Consider the following 23807-nt stretch of genomic DNA (forward strand, 5'->3'; position numbering starts at 1 on the left):
AACACCATATAAATTAGGAACAAAAAAAAAAAAATGAGATCAGCTTCCTATGGACAATGAGTGCTCCTCATCCTGCAAGTTCATGGCCAATTCCTCCAAATTCATATAATAAACTTATGCAAAACAGAGGAACCTCATTAACACCATGCAAATTAGGAACAAAAAAAATGAGATCAGTTTCCTATGGACAATGAGTGTTGCTCATCCAGCAATTAACCAAAATAGAAATCATAAAAATGCTGATTAACAATAATATGCTATTATACATCAAAGACAACAAACGCATTTCAACTATTGATATATTAATTGCACGATATACATAGAAAAACACGCGGAATATGTATTCTTACCGATTCTGGAGTTTCAGACAATTTCTTTTGTCATGATTAACTCCATATTGCCCACACCCATGACGAAGGTTACCATTAACCCTCTTCTTGCATTTTCCTTTCTCTTTTCCCTTTTTAAGTCTCTTTCCAGATCCTTTGGTCTTAACAGGATCAGGTTCAAGAAAACCAACATCATCTACTATCGATTTTCTTTTTGCATGACATTCCATATCTCCTTTGGTTGCAGGAGGTTCCATATTTTCATTGGTACCACCAACCAATGGCCTAATCTTCTCATTCACAGCATCCATCGCCTCACAAAAGAGTTTACTTGCCTCATCATTTAGAATGACTTTATCAATCAAATGCAAATATTGTTGGAATAATTTACCACGCCCTTCAAGTACGGATTTGTCGACAGAGTGACTTTATCAATCACCATGAGTGATAATGCTGTGCATAGTCTTGGCCACCACCTCCTTCGCATCCCTCAGCTTTTTTATGCTTTTCTTATGAATTTGGACCAGCTTCTGTGCTAAAACTGGAATACCGACAATGGACTTGTCAATCTTCGAAAGCAGGGGATGGGTTTGAAACAGTTCATGAGCCATCGCCCCTGCCTCTTCGTAAGTTTCGTCACCGATCCTGTTCCTTACACAGACATAACCAAGACCAATGTTTACATCATCTCCAGTGACCTTTTCAAGTAGTCCTTCCGGTGCCTTGTCCACTTTCGTAACCACAGCGAGAGTCCTCTCACCAGTTTTATCTACACTTTGTGACATCCGGATTGACTCACACGTAGTAAAATCCACTGTAGCAGACAATACATTCAAAATAATACTTTCTTCCGGCTTAAAATACTCCATGACCATATCTTTGATCTGATCATAAATATTTTCAGGTTAGCCATGGACCGGAACCCCTGTGATTCCCGGAAGATCAACCATAGTCAGATCCGGAACCCCATTCTTCTTCACCAACAAGGTAAGTGGCGTGTTCGAAATTCCCTTACCTTCCCCCCGCAATAGAATTAGTAGCTTTCACAATATCTTTGGCGATCTTGTCTTCATCAGTATGATCAAGGGCTAGTTTGATATTGTTGTGCTTTGAAAAAAAACTATTTCTGCTGTGCTGTGAGAATAAGCAGCTGTGAAATAAAGCAGCAGAATGTTTGGTAAACTTTTTTGTAAAAGTGCTTTTGAAAAAAAAAAAAAAAAAAGCAGTATTATAGTGTTTAGTAAACTTTTATGTAAAACAGATGTGAAAAAAAGTCAGTTTTTCAAAGCTGGGTTTTGCAGCTTCTTGTTTTTGGCTTTTTTTCATCCAAAACTGTGAAAAAAAGCTGAAGCTAAATGTTTACCAAACACAAAAACAGCTCCCAGCTTTTTTTGATACCAACTTTTTTCAGAATCACCTCAGTACCAAACCAGACCCAAATCTGCCATTGTACTCCAAGGAAAGTTCAGGCTGAGGACTCTAGTGGTGTTCCAGCCTCATAATAAGAGGCACTTTCATGCAGATGCCTTAGCCCCGAGGGAGGCTGATGCCAGCCAAGGATTCGAGCACGCTAGACTTCTCCGATGACTGGTCTCCGACCACCACAATCGTTAGCAGCTGAATGCCTTCATCCATTAACATCAAGCTGCGTAACTTATCTACCGCATCCAGAAGAGGGCGGATCTTGTCATTGTAGGACGACACAATGGGTGCACATTTGAGAGGTACTGCGTCTAGTCCTGCCTGAACGACAAGCCTCCTCAAGACAACCTTCCAATAGGCAATCATTCTCATTTTAAGTTCATAGGCTTCAGCTAACAGATGCGGGTACATCCTCAGAACACCGACTTCCACTTCCCCGATGCCTTCGATATCTATGACAGAAGGTTTCTTCTCATCAGTTTTTTTTTTTTTTTTTATTTATGAAGAAGAATCTTCTCATCAGTTAAAACTCCATGAATGAATTCATTTTGACTAGCCATCAACTTGTTCCATTCAGAAACATAATCACCATTGCTAGGGAGCTTTCACCGTTTAAAACTAACTCGATTCCATTTGCCTTTGTCCTTCCGTTTCTGAATTATAGCAAGTCAAAACAATGGTGAAAAATCTAGAGGGAAACCGAGATTGTAGAGAGATGAGAGAGAATTAAAAGATGGAGTAAAATGTTCTGTATTGAGTTTATGACTTAATGGAGTAAACTGTTCTATTTATAGCTACTGCTATATATCATTCTTAGCCTTTAAGAAACTTAACTGACTCTCAATCAACAATAACAGCACATCTAACAAATTAAAATGCTACTTTTACGACATATTTGTACCATCATTTGCTTACACTGATAAATAGCACTCATACTCATAAGCTGACATGGCAGCCACATCACTTATAGTAAGAAGATTACTTGTCAGAGAAGATATCAATCAAGAACAAGTGAGAAAGCTGGTTTTAGTAAGTGCCTTGGGCTTAAGGGCTCCTAGTAGTATGAATGTTCAGCAAAACCTATCGAAGTAAATGACAACCAGCCGTTTCAAAACCGCATGCTGAGAGAGTTGTGATTTGGACTTCCAAACGTTCAGCAAACCACACCCCATGCCAGCCTTTGAACTTCTAAACCCTAATCAGTGTAAACGTAATATGGACAGTTAACTGATAACCATGTTTTGTGCTTGATGCTCTTGGACTTCAATCAACCTTTATATATTATTCATTCAAATAATCGATGACAAGCTAGCCAATGTAAGTTGTAACCCAACAGAGACGAGTTGTTGAAGAAAATTATATATTTTTTGTACTAAAGCACCCATTAGAGAAAGGGAAGTGCTTGTAGCCTTTGCACTAACATTTGTATATGGACCTTTTCACTTTAACAAATAACACTTATCATTTTCTACACAAAAAAGAAATTTTTTTAAAGCTTTTATCTAGAAATTAACGATGAGAAATAAAAAATATACATTATTATGTCATTTCATTAAAATGAGAAATTTCAAATGTAAAAGTTAATGCAAAAGTGTATTTCTCTTAAGAGAAATTCAATCTAACAACCAAAATTAAAGTTAACAAAAAAAGTAGAGAACTTAATTCATATTGAATCTACCTTTATCATCGTGCTCCAGAGAAACTGAAAAGGATGGAGGGTTTTTGAATTTGGTAAAGCTTAAGGATTAAAGTTGCTGTTCTTTTTTTTTTTTTTTTTTTTGTTTTGTTTTTGTGTGTGTGTGTGTGTGTGTGTGTGTGTGGAGAAAAGTGGAAGAGAAAGAGCCTTTGAAGATTCCTTTCTGAGTTTTCATGTTGTGGAGATTTTGTTTCATTTTTACCATTGTAAGACCATAGATCATGGATGCTAACATGGTTGGACAAATGTCGAATCATGGTGTCGTTGGGGCCCTCACTATAACAACCCGTCCCAAAAGATTATGGTTTTTATAATTTTAAAATATGAAATTACGAAAATACCCTTCGAGGCAAATACGTTGACTTTTGTTGACCGCCTTGTCGTGTCACGTAAGATCCGTTTTCTTGACGTATCCTCGTAGTACTGATCGCTACGAATGCGTGGACGGGAACAGAACGTAATTTGGAGTGATAATGAAAGAGTTATTAACGAACGAAGTTGAGGGCAAAATAGTCATTTAACCATAAATCTGGAAGGCTCTAGATTTTGCTGGAGAAATCAGTTGATGCCACGTGTGTGGCTGAGATGGAAAAGAAAAGAGAGAAAATGAGGAATTGGATCAATCAGAAAAAGGGAGGTGATGAGTGACCAATGAGAAGAGAGAGCAAGGAGGGAAAGGAGGGAGGAGAAAATGAGGGGAACCGGTCAGGTTCCCCTTGACCCGGTTTCCTTGGAGTTTCCCGATGGTTTTCTGTCCAGTTTTCTGGCTTTCTTCAACCTTCCATCACCACCAAACCTCATCACAACATCCCAGCACCTAATTCTAGCCCCGATGTTGCGAGAAAACCCATCAACGGGTCCGGGTGGTTCTCGACTTTGAACCACCATTTGTGAAATGATTTCTTTCGATCTCCACCACATTACACTCTCCTTGAACCCAGGAACAAAGCCTAAACAACCTTGGAGGCGGCGGAGCACCGGAGGTGACGGTTTGAAGCACACGCCTTTTTTAGGGTTTGAGGGAAATTGGGGCTTTTCCCGATCAAATTGGGCTTAGTCACATGCGTGTTGGCGGGAAGCAACGTCATCCTCTCTAGTTCAAGCAGTTCTCGGGCAATAAAATCAGTGAGTGGACCCCTTCTAAGCTTATATATTTTAATAAAATATTAGCCTAGCATGTCATATTTCTTGATTTGAGTATGTTTTTATATTATGCTTTATGGATTTCTATAATTAAGGTTTATGAAATATTTATGATTTATTGAAATTACGTTTTTACAAATGGTCATAAATTATTGGATTTGCATATATGAATTCATATGGCTCTCGTTGGTTATGGAATTACGAGTATGGTTTACATTGGATTATGAGATTTTGAGCTCCGGTGATTTGATATGAGATTTTCAAGGTATGTTTTCGATACTTATCTAGCGGGTTATCATACAGCACATCCACACAACACGGGTATTAGATGTCTATGGCCATAGGACACAATTGAAAAGATTGATGTATATACCTCTTCTCCGGCGTAACCCGGGGTCGTACAACTTCACCTTCGGGTGATGGACCATGGTTTCTTCACTGGCGTAACCTAGTGTCGTACAACTTCACCTTAGGGTGATGGACAGGTATTGCCTTCAGACGGATGAGGAGTAGATGATATACCCCCAACTTCACTAGTCCGGGGTTAATGTCGATGTGTGATGTTATATATCCTCTTCTTCGACGTAACCCGGAGTCATACAACTTCACCTTCGGGTTATGGACCATGGTTTCTTCACTGGTGTAACCCAGTGTCATACAGCTTCACCTTTGGATAATGGATAGGTAATGCCTTCGGGTAACTATGATACCCTTAGAGAGTACAGTATTGATAAGATTACGAATTTGCCTTCGAGCGACAATATTATCATTTTTTGAGCACTAGTTTTACGTACATGTTTTACGAATTTTTTACAAGGCATGCTAGGGTTTTCATAAAACCTATATATAGTATTATATATGAGTTTTCAAAATAGGGGGTTAATATGTTCATAAATAAAATGGTTTTCTTATTAGTATTATTATTATAAACTTTGGTCCACTCACCTTTTCGATTTTACGCCCCCTCACGAGTTAGAATTGAGGCACAACATCCCGACGTCAAGGCAACTCCGCGTAGAGATCTTCGAGTCTTATTAGGGTATAACCCATTCCTCGGTTTGTACGTTTCTATCATAATTCTTTCACTTAATTCTTGATTAGTTGTATGCTCTGAACACGATTTTGCATTTGTGAATCTCTTTCTAATTATATGTTTTATTTATAGGCATGTTTAAAATGGCTTCGTCACCCTTGGGTGTCGGTTGGCACGTGCCCATCCTGGTATTAGAGGAATAGCGGGATCGGGGCATGTCACCCACCGTCAAAGAAAAAGCAGTCCCCATGGGCATCCAAGCAGAAAGAGAACCCACGATAGTATAAAGATTTTGCGTCACACTCATCGCTTCGACATTAATCCTTTTCCCTCCTTGCCAATGTTCTTTCTATTTTACTTTCTTTCTTGATAAGTTGTTTGTAGATGACATTTTCTGAGAATCTCTTGGGTGTCATATGCGTTCTAAGTCACTCGTTTGTGTCAAAACACGCATATACATTATTTCTTTTAGTCAATATTTAAAATTAAAAGTTTACAAACACTTTTTTGGTGAACTCAAATTAAGGAATTCTCATTTTATGTGTTAAGTTTTATGTGGATGAGTTAATAAAAAGCATAGTTGAGCCTTTAATGAATATTTTTAATTCTTAATACTCTCAATAATTTAAAAAAATAACATTATTTATTCTTGTAGGTACATTTTGTCATTGGAGAACAAAGTGACCACCACTATAAACCCTAACCTCTTGTACTACCATTGCATTATCACCACCATTGTTCCTGCCACCACCACACTACAGTTAAGCCACCACCACCACAACCATACGCGCCACCACTACCATTGCCATCATTACCACCACCGCCACCATAGACACAACCGCCATCACTGCAACCACAACTGCCACCATCGCTGTCTACCACTGATGTTGCCTCTCCAGCCCAACAACCGCACCCCTTTATCGGCATCACCACCATCACAACCCTTGCCCTTATCACCGTTGTCGTCGTCACCACCAACATTGTTACATCTATTTTTGTCATTATATACAATTATAAATTATCAAACGCTTTTACACTATTTTTCATACTCACAACACTTTGAAAATACAGTTCATTAAACACTCAACTGCTTTATTTTGTAGTAGATTATTCTTAAAGCACATCAGAAGCAGTTTTTTTAAAAAGCACATCAATCTCAAAATGGCAGATTATGAGTTTTTCAATTGAAGTAAAAATATTATGTATTTGACCAAAACGATTTTAAATAATTTGTAAGATGACGTGAAAGAAGAACAGAAATGTGACACATGAAATTAAACCAAAGCAAATGATTTTCTTCGGTTTTAACACCCATATATATTTTTTTTGGTTTATCATTTTCACCAAGCTCCACCTCATCATACTTAAGAAATGTATTAGGCCATCTCTAACCGAAGGAGTGCCAAAGGGCTATGTTTAGCCCTATAGCCATGCAAGAAATTATATTTTAATGAACAATGCCAAACCATATTTTATACCATCTCCAACCGAGGGGGCCAAAGGGCCATAGGCCAAATATAGTCATTTGACAAAAAATCATCTCCAATCGAGGAGGGGCCAAAGGGGCATAAGCCAAACATAATTTATTATTTTAATGGAATTAATATAGGTAATTAAATTAAACTACCATATTAAAATAAGATTTTCGAACATATTGGAAGATTATTGAAAGAGGTGGTCATTTGAAAATTATTGAAAAAAGCCTAATTTGGTGGTTTTGGACCGGTGGGGCCCACAAGCTTTTTGGCCTCCTTAGTTTGAGACGATTTTCTTCCAGTCCCCATTTGGGTGGGCTCCATCCTTCCTTGTTGCTTCCTCTTTCCTGACTTGCAACCTCTTTTCTTCACAGCATTTGGCTGTGTTTTCTTGAGAAGGTGTGTAGAGTTTTTACTTGGATGTACACACCACCACCTTTTGTTTGTTTGCCTTTATTGGAATTGTCGTTGGTGGCTTCTCCACCGGCTTCTTTCGTCTATTGGTTGTGTCGGCACAGGGGTTGTTGCAGGTTGTTGGAGTCACCAAATTCTTCATTTCTGGGTGGTGGTTGCTTGATGGCGGTTTAGGGCATGGGTTTGCACTGGCATGGATGCTCTGCGGTGTTGGAGCACTGGTTGGTCGGAGTGCTGGACAGATTGTGATGGTGACTCTCGACATTTCCTGCAACGGAGGGGACTGCAAGGTTCTAGGGAGTTTTGTAGTTTTGTCTGTGTTTGTCTTGGGCCCCAAAACTTGTTTTGGACTCTTTTGTGTGTACTGTTCAGGTCCACTGTTTTGTTTTGTACTTATGTAGTTTGTGGACCTTTTTGTATCTTTGTTTGACCTTGGGTCCTGGTATACAATGTCCGGTTTTCCCAAAAAAAAAAAAAAAACAAAAAAAAAGAAGCAACACCAGACAAAGACAACTGTTGTATGATGGGTGTTTTAGAAACTCAAAAGCTTCAATTTTTTTTTGTCGTGCTCTTTAACTTCCTCTTTTACTGTTATACAAGAGAAAACAAGAGAGATTTAATATGAGTAAAGGGATACTTTACTTCTTGAGATACAAGTTTATTGTTATAATCTAGCAAGGTTTCTTCTAAGGATCTTGGCTTTCTTTATCTGTAAAGAAGTTGGGTTTTGTCTTCCAATAAAAAAAAAAAAAAGGAAGTTGGGTTTTTGGTTGTTTAATTAATTTCTACCAAAATTGCAAGATAAAAAGGAATACAAAGAAGAAGACACACACACACACACACGCACGCACGCACGCGCACACACACACACATATATATATATATGTTTATTTTTTAAGATGATAACATATTCCTGGATAGAACTGAGAAGATGTATAAACCGGCAAACAAGTTTATTTATCTTAGGAAAGTAACGGTATTTCCATGTTCACTTTTAGGTTATTACAACTTTGACGTCGAAAATAAGAAAACTTAGGGAATGTGGTTTTCTTATCAGTTAGGGTTTCTACAATACGTGTCGGATTCTTTACCTAAGTAAGTTTTTATCTGTCAGATTAGTTATGAAGACTCATTGTCACATTAAATGAAAGATAATGAAAGCAGAAAACTGAAAACGAAATATCGGAGTTGACTGCTGGTAGGACAAATTTGCAGTTAAATTTCATTGAAAACATTAAACTTGACAAGGATTACCAGAACCATACAATTACCACATAACAAGAACACAAAGGAAACGAAAAACTTGAAACAAAATTGACAAACAAACAACCAACGACATAAGAAAACAGACTGCATACTTATATTTTGACCATTTTTTAGTACCCTCAAAACTAATTGGCAAGTTAGTTAATCACCATAAGTGGTAATGCTGTCCATAATCTTGGCCACCACCTCCTTCGAATCCCTCAGTTTTTTAATGCTTTTGTTAAGCTTCTCACGCTTTACGGCCACTGCCGGGGACTCCTCCAACATCCTCTCAATTCCCCCACCGTAAGGTCCCATTAACTCATTCACAATCTCAGCTTCCATCTCTTTGTTCACAAGGTCGAAAACAGACAGCTGCAAGTGCAATGCCATGGAGTCCACAAGCCTCCTCAAAACAACCTTCCAATAGGCAATCATTCTTATTTTAAGGTCATAAGCTTGAGCTAACACATGCGGGTACTTCCTCAGAACACCAACTTCCACTTCCCCGATGCCTTCTATATCTATGATAGAAGGTTTCTTCTCATCGGTTAAGACTCCTTGAATGAATTCGTTTTGACTAGCCATCAACTTGTTCCATTCAGAAACATAATCACCATCGCATGTATAATCTGTCAGCTTTTCCATCTCTACAAGCTCCAGCACCCACTTGATTGACCTCTCCTTCATCTTGGCCATTAGACTATGGCCGGCACGCCTTGCTGACAGCTGCAGCTGATGATAGTTATCCGTATAATGCATCAACACAGAAATAACCACCTCTTCAATGTAGTTCCACACTTTTTCCTCAAATGCAATCGGAATACTAGAAATTTCATTCACTTTTCCCTGCAAGATAATGAGGAAAGCATTGCGTGGAAGGAAGTTCGGAAGTGAAATACCTTTGGCCTCCTCCAAGATCTTGATCTCCTCCATCAAGAAGTTGCTCTTTGCATCAGTTTCAGCACATCTGTGAAGTTCATCCGAGTACTGGTTGAGCATTTCAAACAATCTAGCAGTGCAGTGCATGCGATTGTCTTCCGCGTACTCCTCAAATTCTCCTCTCAAAAGAATCTTCCTAAGTGATTCCTTAGCCAAGCCAATGATTTGCATAAAGGCCGTCATGGCCTGGGGAACAGATGAAAGACTCTTCGGCATTTTGTTCAGCTCCATAATGCAGAAGTTCAGCCTGTCATTGATCTTCTTCACTATATCGGGTATATTTCTTGCTATGCTGTTTGCTTGAATTTGGACCAGCTTCTGTGCTAAAACTGGAATACCGACAATGGACTTGTCAATCTTCGAAAGCAGGGGATGGGTTTGAAACAGTTCATGAGCCATCGCCGCTGCCTCCTCGTAAGTTTCGTCACCAATCCTGTTCCTTACACAGACATAACCAAGACCAATGTTTACATCATCTCCAGTGACCTTCTCAAGTAGTCCTTCCGGTGACTTGTCCACTTTCGTAACCACAGCAAGCGTCCTCTCACCAGTCTTATCTACACTTTGTGACATCCGGATTGACTCACACGTAGTAAAATCCACCGTAGCAGACAATACATTCAGAATAATACTTTCCTCCGGCTTAATATACTCCATGATCATATCTTTGATCTGATCATAGATATTTTCAGGTTGGCCATGGACCGGAACCCTTGTGATTCCCGGAAGATCAACCATAGTCAGATCCGGAACCCCATTCTTCTTCACCAACAAAGTAAGTGGCGTGTTCGAAATTCCCTTACCTCCCCCCGCAATAGAATTAGTAGCTTTCACAATATCTTTGGCGATATTGTCTTCATCAGTACGATCAACTCTGCCATTGTACTCCAAGGAAAGTTCAGGCTGAGGACTCGAGTGGTGTTCGAGCCTCATAATAAGAGGCACTCTCGTGCAGATGCCTTGGCCCCGAGGGAGGCTGATGCCGGCCAAGGATTCGAGCACGCTAGACTTCCCCGATGACTGGTCTCCGACCACCACAATCGTTGGCAGCTGAATACCTTCATCCATCACCTTCAAGCTGCGTAACTTGTCTACCGCATCCAGAAGAGGGCGGATCTTGTCGTTATAGGACGACACAATGGGTGCGCATTTGAGAGGTACTGCGTCTAGTCCTGCCTGAACCATTGCGAGGGAGCCTTCACCGTTTAAAACTGAGTAACTCGATTCCATTTGCAAGTCAAAACAATGGTGAAAAATCTAGAGGGAAACCGAGATTGTAGAGAGATGAGAGAGAATTCGAAGATGGAGTAAAATGTTCTGTATTGAGTTTATGACTTAATGGAGTACAATGTTCTATTTATAGCTACTGCTATATATCATCCTTAGCATTTAAGCAACTTAACTGACTCTCAATCAACAATGACAACACATCTAACAAAAATGCTACTTTTTCGATATATTTGTACCATCATTTGCTTACATTGATAAATAGCACTCATACTCATAAGCTGACATGGCAGCCACATCACTCAAAGTAAGAAGATTACTTGTCAGAGAAGATATCAGTCAGGAACAAGTGAGAAAACTAATTTTAGTAAGTGCCTTAGGCTTAAAGGCTCCTAGTAGTATGTATGTTCAGCAAAACCTATCGAAGTAAATGACAACCAGCCGTTTCAAAACCGCATGCTGAGAGAGTTGTGATTTGGACTTCCAAACGTTCAGCATACCACACCCCATGCCAGCCTTTGAACTTCTAAACCCTAATCAGTGTAAATGTAATATGGACAGTTAACTGATAACCATGTTTTGTGCTTGATGCTCTTGGACTCAATCAACCTTTATATATTATTCATTCAAATAATCAATGACAAGCTAGCCAATGTAAATTGTAATCCAACAGAGACGAGATGTTGAAGAAAATTATATATTTTTTGTACTTTGGTAAGAAAACTAAGACACCCATTAGAGAAAGGGAAGTGCTAGCAGCCTTTGCACTAACATTTGTTTTTGGACCTTCTCACTTTAACAAATAACATGTATCTTTTTCTACACACAAAAAAAAACAAGAATTTTAAAGCTTTTGTCTAGTAATTAATGATGAGAAATAAAAAATATACATTATTATGTCATTCGTTAAAATGAAAATTTTCAAATGCAAAAGTTAATGTAGAAATGTGTTTCTCTTGGAGAAATTCAATCTAACAACCAAAATTCTAGTTGACAAAAAAAGTAGAGAACTTAATTCATATTGAATCTACTTTTATGATCGTGCTCCAGAGAAATTGAAAAGGATGGAGGGTTTTTGAATTTGGTAAAGCTCAAGGATTAAGGTTGCTGTTTTTTAGTGGAGAAAAGCGGAAGAGAAAGAGCCTTTGAAGATTCCTTTCTGAGTGAGGTTCTGTTTCACTTTTACCATTGTAAGACCATAGATCATGGATGCTGACATGGTTGGACAGATGTCGAATGATGGTGTCGTTGGGGCCCCCACCGTCAAAGAAAAAGGGAAAAGGATTCGGGAATTCTAAGGATCTCGTGATCATGACCGTCCATCATACTTCGTGTGATTAGAAATCATTTTAAAATTTAAAATTAAATATAAATAGTATCTAACGAAAACTGACCGCACAATGTAAGATGAACGGTCGCGATCACGGAATTCCTAGGATCCCTAGGAAAAGGATCCTCGCAGGATCCTTTTCCAAGAACAAGCAGTCCCCATGGACATCCAAGCTGAAAGAAAACCCACAATAGTATAAAGATTGAGTAATGCTACGGAGATTAAATTTGTAGACTAAATCAGCAAACCAAATGAGGTGTCACCAATAAAAAATGAGCACGTTTATCAACGATTAAGTAATAATCCAATCACCAATTCCAAGTCATTTAGTTTATAAAATTTAGTCTACAAATTGAGTCTCCCTAGCATTACTCATAGAGATTTTGCATCACACTCATAGCTTTGACATCCATCTTTCCCCTCCTTGCCAATGTTCTTTATAATTTACTTTCTTTCTTGATAAGTTGTTTGTAGATGACATTTTCTGAGAATCTCTTTGGCATCGTTTGCGTGCTACATCACTCATTTGTGACAAAGCATGCATAAACATTATTTCTCTCAGGTCGAGATTTAAAATTAAAAGTCTATAGACACTTTTTTGGTAAACTCAAATTAACGAATTCTAATTTTATGTGTTAAGTTTTATGCGGATGAGTTACGTGATACAATGTCACATCCCGGCTCGGGCGGGACCACTTCCTGAGCCCGACTCTACCGTAGCATGATATTGTCCGCTTTGGACCCCTAGCACACCCTTACGGTTTTGTTTATGGGAACTCACACGAGAACTTCCCAGTGGGTCACCCATCATGGGAGTGCTTTCGCGCGCTACTCGCTTAATTTCGAAGTTCCAACGGAATCCGAAGCCAGTGAGCTTTCAAAAGGCCTCGTGATAGGTAGAGATGAGAATATACATATAAGGATCACTCCCCTGGACGATGTGGGATGTCACATACAAGTTCAAAAATTACTCTACATTTTAAGCTGTTTTTTTTTAATATTTATAAGCACATATAATTGAATTAGGACGCCACACAACAATAAACAAATTTCATATAAATCATTGTTACTTGATGATTAAGATTATGGCACCATTAAATATCACATAGTTTTGCAAGAAAAAAAAGAGAATGTGGGAAATATGACAGGACCAAAACAATTGAGACTACAATTTAGGACACATTGTACCACATCTTTAAAAAATGGTGGAATTTACTTATAGTAGTGGGAAAAGAATCATTGCCAGATCATTTTCCTAAAGATCCTAGGGATTCCGTGATCAGGACCATCTATCGTACATCGTGTGGTCAGAAATCATTTTAAAATTTAAAATTAAATATAAAAAGTACATAACAAATACTGACCACATGATGTACGATGAACGGTCGCGATCACGCGATCCCTAGGATCCCTAGGAAAAGGATCCGGCGATCCTTTTCCATATTAGTGAACCCTACTTTTATTAAATAGTTTACAATGTAATTTACTAAAGTATAACCTCTCTAGCATGATAAGCCTATGAGTAATTTCCGGCAAGGATCCTTTTCCATATTAGTGAACCCTACTTTTATTAAACAGTTTACAATGTAATTTTATAAAGTACAGCATCTCTAGCATGATAAGCCTATGAGTAATTAGCGTTTGTAGACATCAAATGCTAATGAGAAAAAAAATAATCTAATTTCAACCTATCCACCTCTATTATAAAATTTAGGTTTCAATGCATATACTAATGATCAAAATTTAAATTTCAATTGTAGAATTGAACAAAATTAAATATCGGTAACAAAGCGATAACATAGCGATCAAAACTCAAAGAACTTAGGCCTTGAGTCTATCAATATTTATTAAATCCAAATGTTCTCAACTATTGGTCTAGTGGTAACTCGTCTTAATTTTTTACAAGCGAAAATTCTAGAGCACATCAACTTATAACATAAATTACAAAATTTAACGGTTAATATGTGTTCAAGAAATCAAAGAAATCTAATATGTATCATTTACGAATGTGGTCTACATGCGAAATTATCCTCAAAGATCATTGTTGGACGTCAATGATGGACAAAATCCACAAGTGCTTTGAATATGCTCGACAACGACTCTCAACTATGTACACTCATGAGCAGCCTTATAGAGAGAGAGTATCCTTGACATAATTCAAAGACGTAGTAAATAAAGTCTGCTTAGTAGACCTCCAAGAAATTATGGTTCCACCAACAATACCTATTTGGGATCTTGCCATGTGCGGATTGAATAAGTACCCAGCATCAACATAACCAACAAAGGGAACTCGAGAACTGGGTTGGGAGGGGGGGGATGACGGTTGCACTCGAAGTTGAGTAGGGATAGGACAAGTCCAAGTCCACAGTACCATTAAGATAGCATAGAATTTCTTTAACCCCTTTCAATGTCTGCGTGTTGGCACATGATTGTGTCATGCTAAGAGATTCATAATGCATGAGATGTTAGGTCTTTTACACTGAGATAAGTACAACAAAGCACCAATTGCACTTAAGTATGGAACCTCGGGTTATAAAACCTCTTCATTATCTATCTTTGGACGGTATAGGTCTCATTGTGCATCAAGCGTACAGATGACCATGAGATGACTCAAGGGCAACGTTATCATTAAAGCAATGTAACACCGTCTTGGTGTAGTTTGACTGATGGACCAGAATGTTGGATTGTGAACTACCTTAGTACATATTTGCAGAAGTGTGGCGGGTGGCGGGTGGCGTAAGCATAAATAATCATTTTAACATGCATGTTAGCAGAATGTTGGATTCTGTTTAATTATATTAAATTAATTTATGTATTGGTTATGTTCAGGTATAATAAAATTAAGGACACATGTATAAACTTAGAGTAAGTTTTAGAATTCTCACCTTTAGATTTCATAGGCGGACAAATTCAATGTTGTTGAGGCTCCCAAGTGTTAGCCCTATACCAGTATCTACATGAATAAATCTCCGGGTAGTGAAGCAAGAAGACGACGATCTGCTAGAACTTTATCCATCAGGTAGGTGTTGCAGCAAAGGGATTTGGTATAGTGTTTTGTTTTTCAGTTCTCTAAATTGGAAAACCTAATTCTTTTCTCTCTAATTTCTATTTCCACTTTGTGAATTCTCACACTATGTTATATAGAGCCCTTAGGCTTATAAAGAGAACAATCTCTAATTAAACCAATAGGATTACAAATTAATTGTCCACCACAAATGTGTGTCGCATGCCCTAGGGAAATTTTTGAGAAACTTTTGGGTTCACTAGTCTGTATCACGTTACTTGCTCGTCTCAAGAAGAGATTCTTTCACGTCACCAGTTTACCACACTACAATTTTGAATTTATTAGATGTATAATACAATTTGTTTAACAAATGACCAACTTTACAAATATTTTTGTGAAGTGATTTCACACATATTTTTTTAGCTTTTTACACACCCATGTTTAATTTTGGATGTTGATTCCGTTTGATTGATTCAATCTGGTGGCCATAAATAAAGAGAGGGTTGTGAGAAACTAAAAATGGTTTGTGCAAATCCATGACACTACTGAGCATGAATTTTAGTTAGGTGAAAAAAGACCTTACACCTTGTACAAGTGGGAGGATGTGGCATGAGTGCCTTTATTTAAGGATGATGAATGCTAAGGTGACTCTCAAAAGTAGGACTCTCTGTCACCTTAGAGCTAGTTTAACGTCAATTCATTCATGTGCCAGCATTATAAGACTAATGCTAGGAAGACTAAATTTGTAGACAAAATGACATGGAAGTTGATGATTAGATTATTACTTAAGCGTTGATAAATGTGTTCATTTCATATTGGTGACACATTATTTAGTTTGTAAATTTTGTTTACAAATTTAGTCTCCCTAGCATTACCTGCATTATAAAGCATTGTGCCAAATATATGAGGTGACAAGGTGTCCATAGAGAGTCTCTTTTGTATTTCTCTTCAAGAATTTATCCTCATTCTCCCCGATTAATTATTTCACCAAAAATGTTTTCTAAATGCTCACTTATCAGGATTAAGTCCCTGTTTGGTATTGTTTTTTTTTTTTTCATCAAAAGTTGCTTCACTTTAAAGTTAAGCAGTAAAAATGTGTTTGGTGAAAATAAATTATTTTGCTTATATTAAAAGTAATGCATGGCCTCCAGACAACAGCTTTTAAAAGCAATATGTAGGTAAAACTGCTTTAATAAAAAGTAGAGTTGAGCATTTAATGAATATTTTTAATTCCTATAATACATTCCATAAATTTTTCTTTTAAAAAATAACATTATTTATTCTTGTAGGCACATTTTATCATTGGAGAACAAAGTGACCACCACTATAAACCTTAACCTCTTACACCACCATTGCCATGATCACCATCACTGTTGCCACCATCACCACACTACAATTGCGTCACGACCACCACTACCATTGCCATTGTTACCACCATGCCACCACCGCCGCCGTCACCGCCACAGCCATAAACACAACCGCCACCACTGCTACCATAACCGCCACCATTGCTATTGTTGCCACTCCTACCACCAATGTTGCCTTTGTGGCCCAACAACCACACCCCTTTATTGGCACCACCACCACCACCATCACAACCCCTTGCCCTTATCACCGTTGTCATCGTCACCACCAACATTGTTACGTCTATTTTTGTCATTATATACAATTATAAAATATCAAATGCTTTTACACTATTTTTCATACTCACAAGACTTTTAAAAATACAGTTCATTAAACACTCAACTACTTTATTTTGTAGTAGATTATTCTTAAAGCACACCAGAAGCAGCTTTTAAAGCACACCAGAAGCAGCTTTTTTAAAAAGCACATCAATCTCAAATGGCCGTAAGATTATGAGTTTTGTAATTGAGGTAAATATATTATGTATTACACCAAAACGATTTTAAATAATTTGTAATAAGATGATGCAGAAGAAGAGCAGAAATGTGACACATAAAATTAAACCAAAGCAAATGATTTTCTTGGGTTTTAACACCCATATATTTTTTTGTTGGCTTATCATTTTCACCAAGCTCCACCTCATCAATACTTAAAGAAATGATTTATGTTCCGATTCAGAAACCAAAATCCGCTTCATCAATACTTAAATAATTTGATGCATTACTTTTGTTTCCTTTTGAAGGCCCAAACAAGAAACAAGGCAACACTAGACAAAGACAACTGCTATATAATGGGTGTTTTAGAAACTCAAAAGCTTCAATTTGTTTTGAGAATCAATTTGTTTGTAATAATGCTAGGGAGATTAAATTTTTTAAACCAAATTGCAAATCAAATGATGGGTCACCAATTTTAACTTCCTCTTTTACTGTTATACAAGCGAAAACGAGAGAGATTTAATATGAGTAAAGGTATACTTTACTTCTTGAGATACAAGTTTATTGTTATAATTTAGCAAGGTTTCTTCTAAGGATCTTGGCTTTCTTTATCTGTAAAGAAGTTGGGTTTTTGGTTGTTTAATTATTTTAAAATTGCAAGATAAAAAGGGATACAAAGGAGAAGAGACATATATATATGTTTTTTTGTCTCTTATCAGTTAGGGTTTCTACAATGCGTGTCGGATTCTTTACCTATGTAAGTTTTTATTTGTCAGATTAGTCACGAAGGCTCACTGTCAAATTAAATGAAAAGTAATGAAAATAGAAAACATAAAACAAAATATCGAAGTTGACTGCTAGTAGGATGAATTAGTTGAATATCAGAGTGCACAATGAACAAGACTACACAATAATAAAAATATTATTAAATAAACAAAAACATCGAAATGGCTATATAACACTAAGAAGCTACATTGTGACTAACTTATTCATGATTGAATAACAAGCATGTTATATATAATAAACTAACCCTAACTCTAAAATGTAAGAAACCAAAACCCTAATGCTAATGGGCTAAGCCCAAAAAACCAAACATTAAAGTAAACCTAAATACTAATGTTTTCCAACACCTCCCGGCAAACTCATGGCAGTATACGACATGAGTTTGTAAACAAGCAGTTGCGGACTGGCTCTGTTAGGCGGACATACAGGCAGACTCCTCAACGTGGACAGACAAGCAAGCTCCGCAATGCGGCCAGAAGAAAGCAACAATCCCAAAAATGATTCCAAAAATCAAACCGATAATATAGATTGCAAGCTTTCCTTGTGAATCAAGATAACACCCGAACATACATGACCAGAAGGTAGAAGCAAATATCTCTCACAAAGTCCGATTTGTGAACTCGAATGCGCCTTTTGCGCATTGAAATGCTTAAGATTCCAACCACAGCACACGACACAAAGGAAGCACCGCCCAAAACTATATTAAGACCAATTTCGCCCGTCCCGCCACCCATAGACAAAACAAGACTGGAAAACACATCAGGGGCTCCATTGCCAAGAGAAAGCAGAGTTACCCTAGCATTGTAGGGGACAATTTTAACAACCTAGATAAACTATCAAGTGAAGAACAAAAGTACTCAGAAGCTGTGTTCCCCAACACATAGAACAAAACCAGAAGCCAAAGAAACTTACAGCAATAACCCAATTGAGGAAAAGTTCCAAAATTGCAGTAGAAAATGTTAAGGTAGTTTATATAGCCTTGGGAGACAAATGTGTTGCTGGATTTAAGGTAAAAGCACTTAGCTTTGTAGTCATCTAAAATAAGAAAACCCTTGCAATCTAGTGAATCAGAAAATTTGGAAACCCCAGAAGTGCTTATCTCAGAAGTGCTTCGAACCAAAAAGTCTGAAGCATGGGAATGTACAACCAAGAAAGCGCATCCCACTAACAGAAACGAGATGTTCAAGAAAATGACGTAATTTTTGTACTTTGGTAAGAAAACTAAGGTACCCATTAGGGAAATTTAATCTAATTTAAAATTAATAAAAAAAAGTACAGAAATTGATTGAAATTGAATCCACCTTTATGATTGTGCTCCAGAGCAATTGGAGAAGATCACGAAAATCCAAAAAGTAGGGTAGAAATTGAATGGATGGAGGATTTTGGAGTTCGGTAAAGCTTAAGGATTAAGGTTGCTTGCTGCTTTTCTCGTTGAGAGAAGTGTAAGAGACAGAGCTTCCCTCCTGAGTTTCCACTTTGTAGGAATATTGTTAATTTATCAAATGTAAGGGCATGGATCATGGATGCTGACAATATTGAGGACACGTGTCGAATGATGGTGTCGTTGGGGGCCATTACCGTCCAAGAAAAAGCAGTTTCCACGGCGTTCAAGCGGAAAAAACTACACGTGGGAATTTTGTGGACGTTGGCTGTCACAGTGAGTTTAGCATCTGATCTGTGAGTGCAAAGAGAATCCACGTTATATACAGATTTGCTCACATCTATCGATTGACCAAAAAAAAAAAAGAAAAAAAAAAAAGAAAAAAAATCCTTCAACATCAATCCGTCCCTCCTTGCCGATGTGCTTTACATTTTTCAAATGAGGATCCTCTTCAAATCGTTTTTGTAAGGATCTTGAGAATCATCCAATTATATCCATTTATCGTATATCGTGCGATCAGAAACTATTGTAAATTTTTTTATTTAAAATTGAATATAAATAGTAATTAACAAAAACTGATCACACGATGTATGATGAACAGATGTAATTAGAAGATCCTCGAACTCTTCACAAAAAGGATCCTCATTCACATTTTTCTATCTATCTTCATTGTTTGACTTTTTTTTTAATGCTGTGGCATATATTCGTCACAAAAGGCTTAAGCAGTAGCAAAAATACAAAAAGCTGAGAATAGATTCCAGCACAATTACATGCTGCAATCAGTGCTTTACATATGTACATTATTTATTTGTAGATCACATTCTATCTGTCTTCATTATTTGACTAATTTTTTTTTTTTTGAAGCTGTGGCATATATTCGTCACAAGGTTTAAGCAGTAGCAAAAATACAAAAAGCTGAGAATAGATTCCAGCACAATTACATACTGCAATCAGTGCTTTACATATCTACATTATTTGTTTGTAGATCACATTCTCACATTCTTTGAGATATTTTTGGACTAGTCTCTCTTAAGTCACTCATTCCTCTGAAAAAAGAGATTCAATCGCATCACTAGTTTATCACACTACAATCATGAACTTATTGAATGGATAACAACAACAACAAAGTCTTTTTCTAATAAGTGGAGTCGGTTATATAAACTTAAACGTTACTGCGCTCAGTTTTGTACAAAATTTATTAGATGTATACACAATGTGTTTAATACATGACCAAATTTACAAATATTTTTGGAAAGTAAGATTCACACATATTTTTTAGCTTTTGACACATTCATGTTTAATTTTGGTCACTAATTATGTATAATTTATTTAATCTAATAGTCATAAATAAAAATAATCGAGTAAAAACTAAAAAAAAGTGAAAAAAAATCTGTGAAGCTACTGCGCCTGGATTTTAATTACAATAGAAAGTCCCTCCGCCTCGTACAAGTAGGACTGTAGGAGGATGTGACATGATTGCTTTTATTCAATCCCCATTCTTCTCCCCCACTTGACCATTGGACATTCTTCTCCCCCGCTTGACCATTTCATCAACAATGTTGTCTAAATGCTTTTGATTCCTTTTTCAATTTGATGCTAGGACCAAACAAGAAACAAAGCAACACTAGACAAAAATAACTGTCGTACAATAGCAAGATAAAAAGGGTTACAAAGGGGAATATACATCATACATACAAGAAGAAATACTTTGAATACTACTTTATATTATTCATCATCTAGGGTTTACAACTATATAGGCACACATACCTTATTCTACAAGGAAAGTAATTACAAGGGATAAGGAAACTAAATCCTAAAGATTACATATCCTAATCCTACCTAAAATAGGATTCCAATAACATTTACAATAAGACTTAAATCAACACTCCCCTTCAAGTTGGTGCATCGATATCATAGATGCCCAACTTGATAATTAAATCTTGGAAAACCTTACTAGATACTGCATGAGTAAGAACATCAGTAACTACTCTCCTGAACTCACAAACGGTATAGACACAATCTTCCTTTCAAGATTTTCCTTGATAAAGTGTCGATCAACCTCCACATGCTTTGTTCGATCATGTTGTACCAGATTATCAGCTATTTCCCTTGCAGATATATTATCACAATATAGCCTCCTTTGGTTCAAAACCAAGACATCTCAAAAGTTTACGTAACCAAAGAAGTTCACATATTCCATGGGCCATACCTTTATACTCAGCTTTTGCAGACAATCTTGACACCACTTTTTGCTTCTTACTACGCCACGTAACCAAATTAACTCCAACAAATGTAAAATACCTAGATGTAAATCGTCTGTTAGTAACATTGCCAGCTCATCTGCATCTATAAACCCCTCAGTCTTTAGATGTCCATGATTTCCATAAAGCGTTCATTTACCAGGTGCAGACTTTAGATATGGGAAAATTCGCATTACCACAACCATGTAATCTTCATTGGGTGAGTGCATAAACTGACTTACAACACTCATAACATACTTAATATCAGGACGAGTATGAGATAAATAAATTAACCTCCTTACAAGTCTTTGATATCTACCCCTATCAACAGGAACCTGATCTGGGTAAATACCCAAGTGATGCTTCTCTACCATAGGAGTATCCATAGGTTTACACCTTAACATACCAGTCTCTTTCAACAAATCTAACATATATTTTGGTTGGGATAAGAAAATTCCTTTAGGTGAACGAGCAACCTCAACTCCAAGGAAGTACTTCAATTCTCCCAAATCTTTCATCTCAAATTCAAATGCAAGTTTTACCTGTAACTTCTGAATTTCTTCAAAATCATCCCCTGTAATAATCATATCATCCACATAAATGATTAAAGCAGTCAATTTGCCAAGTTTACGCTTCAGAAACAGAGTGTGATCTAAATGACTCTGGCTATATCCATATTCTTAATTACTTGAGTAAACCTATCAAACCAAGCACGGGGTGATTGCTTGAGCCCATAAAAACATTTACGCAATCTGCACACTCCTGTATTACCACTCGTACTATATCCTGGTGGAAAGACCATGTACACTTCCTCTTCTAAGTTCCCATGAAGGAACGCATTCTTCACATCAAACTGTTTAAGAGGCCAATCTATATTTCCAGCTAAGGAAATCAAAACACGCAGCGTATTCATCTTTGCTACCGAAGAAAAGGTTTCTTGGTAATCTACACCACACGTTTGAGTATACCCATTAACCACTAACTTTGCTTTGTACCTATCCACTAATCCATCAACCTTATACTTGATCGTAAACACCCAACGATAGCCAACAAGTTTCTTCCCTTTTGGTAACTGCACTATCTCCGAGGCTTTATTCTTTTGCAATGTTGACATTTCTTCATCCATCGCTTGTGTCCACTTAGGGTATTGGAGGGCTTCTTCTACCTAAATTGGAATTTTGATTGATTCCATATGATTTACCAATGCCCTACGTTCTGGTGAACAACGCTCACATGATACATAATTAGCAATCGGATACTTGACCTTCCCTTCCGGAAAGAACCTGTCATCTGGCACACCACCGATTCTGTCTTGCTGGCAATTTATAAGTGCTTACACCAATATCAGGATTAGTTGTACTATCATTTAAAAAACTTACCTCTTTTTACCAAAAAAAAAAAAAAAAAAAAAAAAAAAAAAAAAAAACTTACCTCTTAGATATTCAGAGAAGATGGAACGGGCATTGTAGGATTAGAGAGAGATGGGGTACTTCGAACATACTGGGCACTTTGGCAGACTCTTGTTGAACTGAGTTGTACTATTCGATGGGAGCCTACAGAACTAGACTATTTTCTTCAATTGTAGTTTGCTGAACTTGGCTACTGGGTTTGGAAAACTCCTGCAGAACAATTGGGCGGATTTCCACAACTTCTCTTTCTCCCCCTGAAGTATATTCCAACCAACTTAGATCACCAATATCACTAATCTCCCCCTGGTGATTTGAATTGGATATAGATGAAGTATACAAATATTTAGACTCCGAGAAAGTCACATCCATGGTTACAAACGTACGTTGACTAGCAGGATGATAACACTTGAGTCCTTTCTAATGCGGAGAAAATCCAAGAAAGACACAACGGTATGCACATGGATCAAGCTTACTATGATGAGCTTTCTGAATGTGAACATAGATCACACAACCAAAGATCCAAGGTGACAAAGTATTTGTAGAAACCACTAAAACAAGTTGAGTAAGTTCCTGAAGTGGTGTTTGATAATTCAAGACCCGAGACGGCATACGATTCATAACATAAACTGCATGTACAACTGCTTCAGGCCAGAAGCATTTAGGAACAAATGCACCAATAAGCAAAATGCGAGCTGTCTCCAGGATATGACGATTTTTCCTTTCCACCACCCCATTTTGTTGTGGGGTATTCAGACAGGTAGTTTCATGAACAATTCCACGATCTTGTAGAAACTGAGATAACTTAGAATTTATGTACTATCCACAATTGTCAGAACGCAAAACTTTAATATCAGATGAATATTGAGTTTTAACCATCTGAAGAAACAAATGAAACA

The 23807-nt window shown here is 37.3% G+C and overlaps 2 protein-coding genes and 1 long non-coding RNA gene across 3 annotated transcripts; all 3 read right to left on the bottom strand.

Annotated features, from left to right (window-relative positions):
* Positions 1-184: 184 nt before the first annotated feature.
* Positions 185-2601, bottom strand: LOC103944359 (putative dynamin-related protein 4A). Its single transcript, XM_048576417.1, is given in 3 exon segments — positions 185-1351; positions 1353-1417; positions 1760-2601. Coding segments are annotated over 3 exon segments (1059 nt in total). The 5' UTR covers positions 2163-2601; the 3' UTR covers positions 185-760.
* Positions 2602-8708: 6107 nt separating this feature from the next.
* Positions 8709-11037, bottom strand: LOC108867032 (dynamin-related protein 4C-like). The gene has a single exon (XM_018646744.2). The coding sequence runs from the start codon at positions 10927-10929 to the stop codon at positions 8920-8922; it is 2010 nt and encodes a 669-aa protein (XP_018502260.2). The 5' UTR covers positions 10930-11037; the 3' UTR covers positions 8709-8919.
* Positions 11038-17994: 6957 nt separating this feature from the next.
* On the bottom strand, positions 17995-19341 carry LOC108867033. Its single transcript, XR_001952957.2, has 2 exons — positions 19183-19341; positions 17995-18714 (listed from the first exon to the last, which is right to left on the bottom strand). It is a non-coding gene; the product is annotated as an uncharacterized LOC108867033 (long non-coding RNA).
* Positions 19342-23807: the final 4466 nt, after the last annotated feature.

Source organism: the organism of the source record quoted next, unplaced genomic scaffold, assembly GCF_019419815.1.
Source record: "Pyrus x bretschneideri cultivar Hongxiangsu unplaced genomic scaffold, Pyrus_bretschneideri_v1 Contig9, whole genome shotgun sequence".
NCBI classification, from domain to species: Eukaryota; Viridiplantae; Streptophyta; class Magnoliopsida; order Rosales; family Rosaceae; genus Pyrus; species Pyrus x bretschneideri.

Coding starts and splice junctions, on each gene's coding strand:
- LOC108867032 (XM_018646744.2), bottom strand. CDS start 10,929: ATGGAATCGAGTTACTCAGTTTTAAACGGTGAAGGCTCCCTCGCAATG.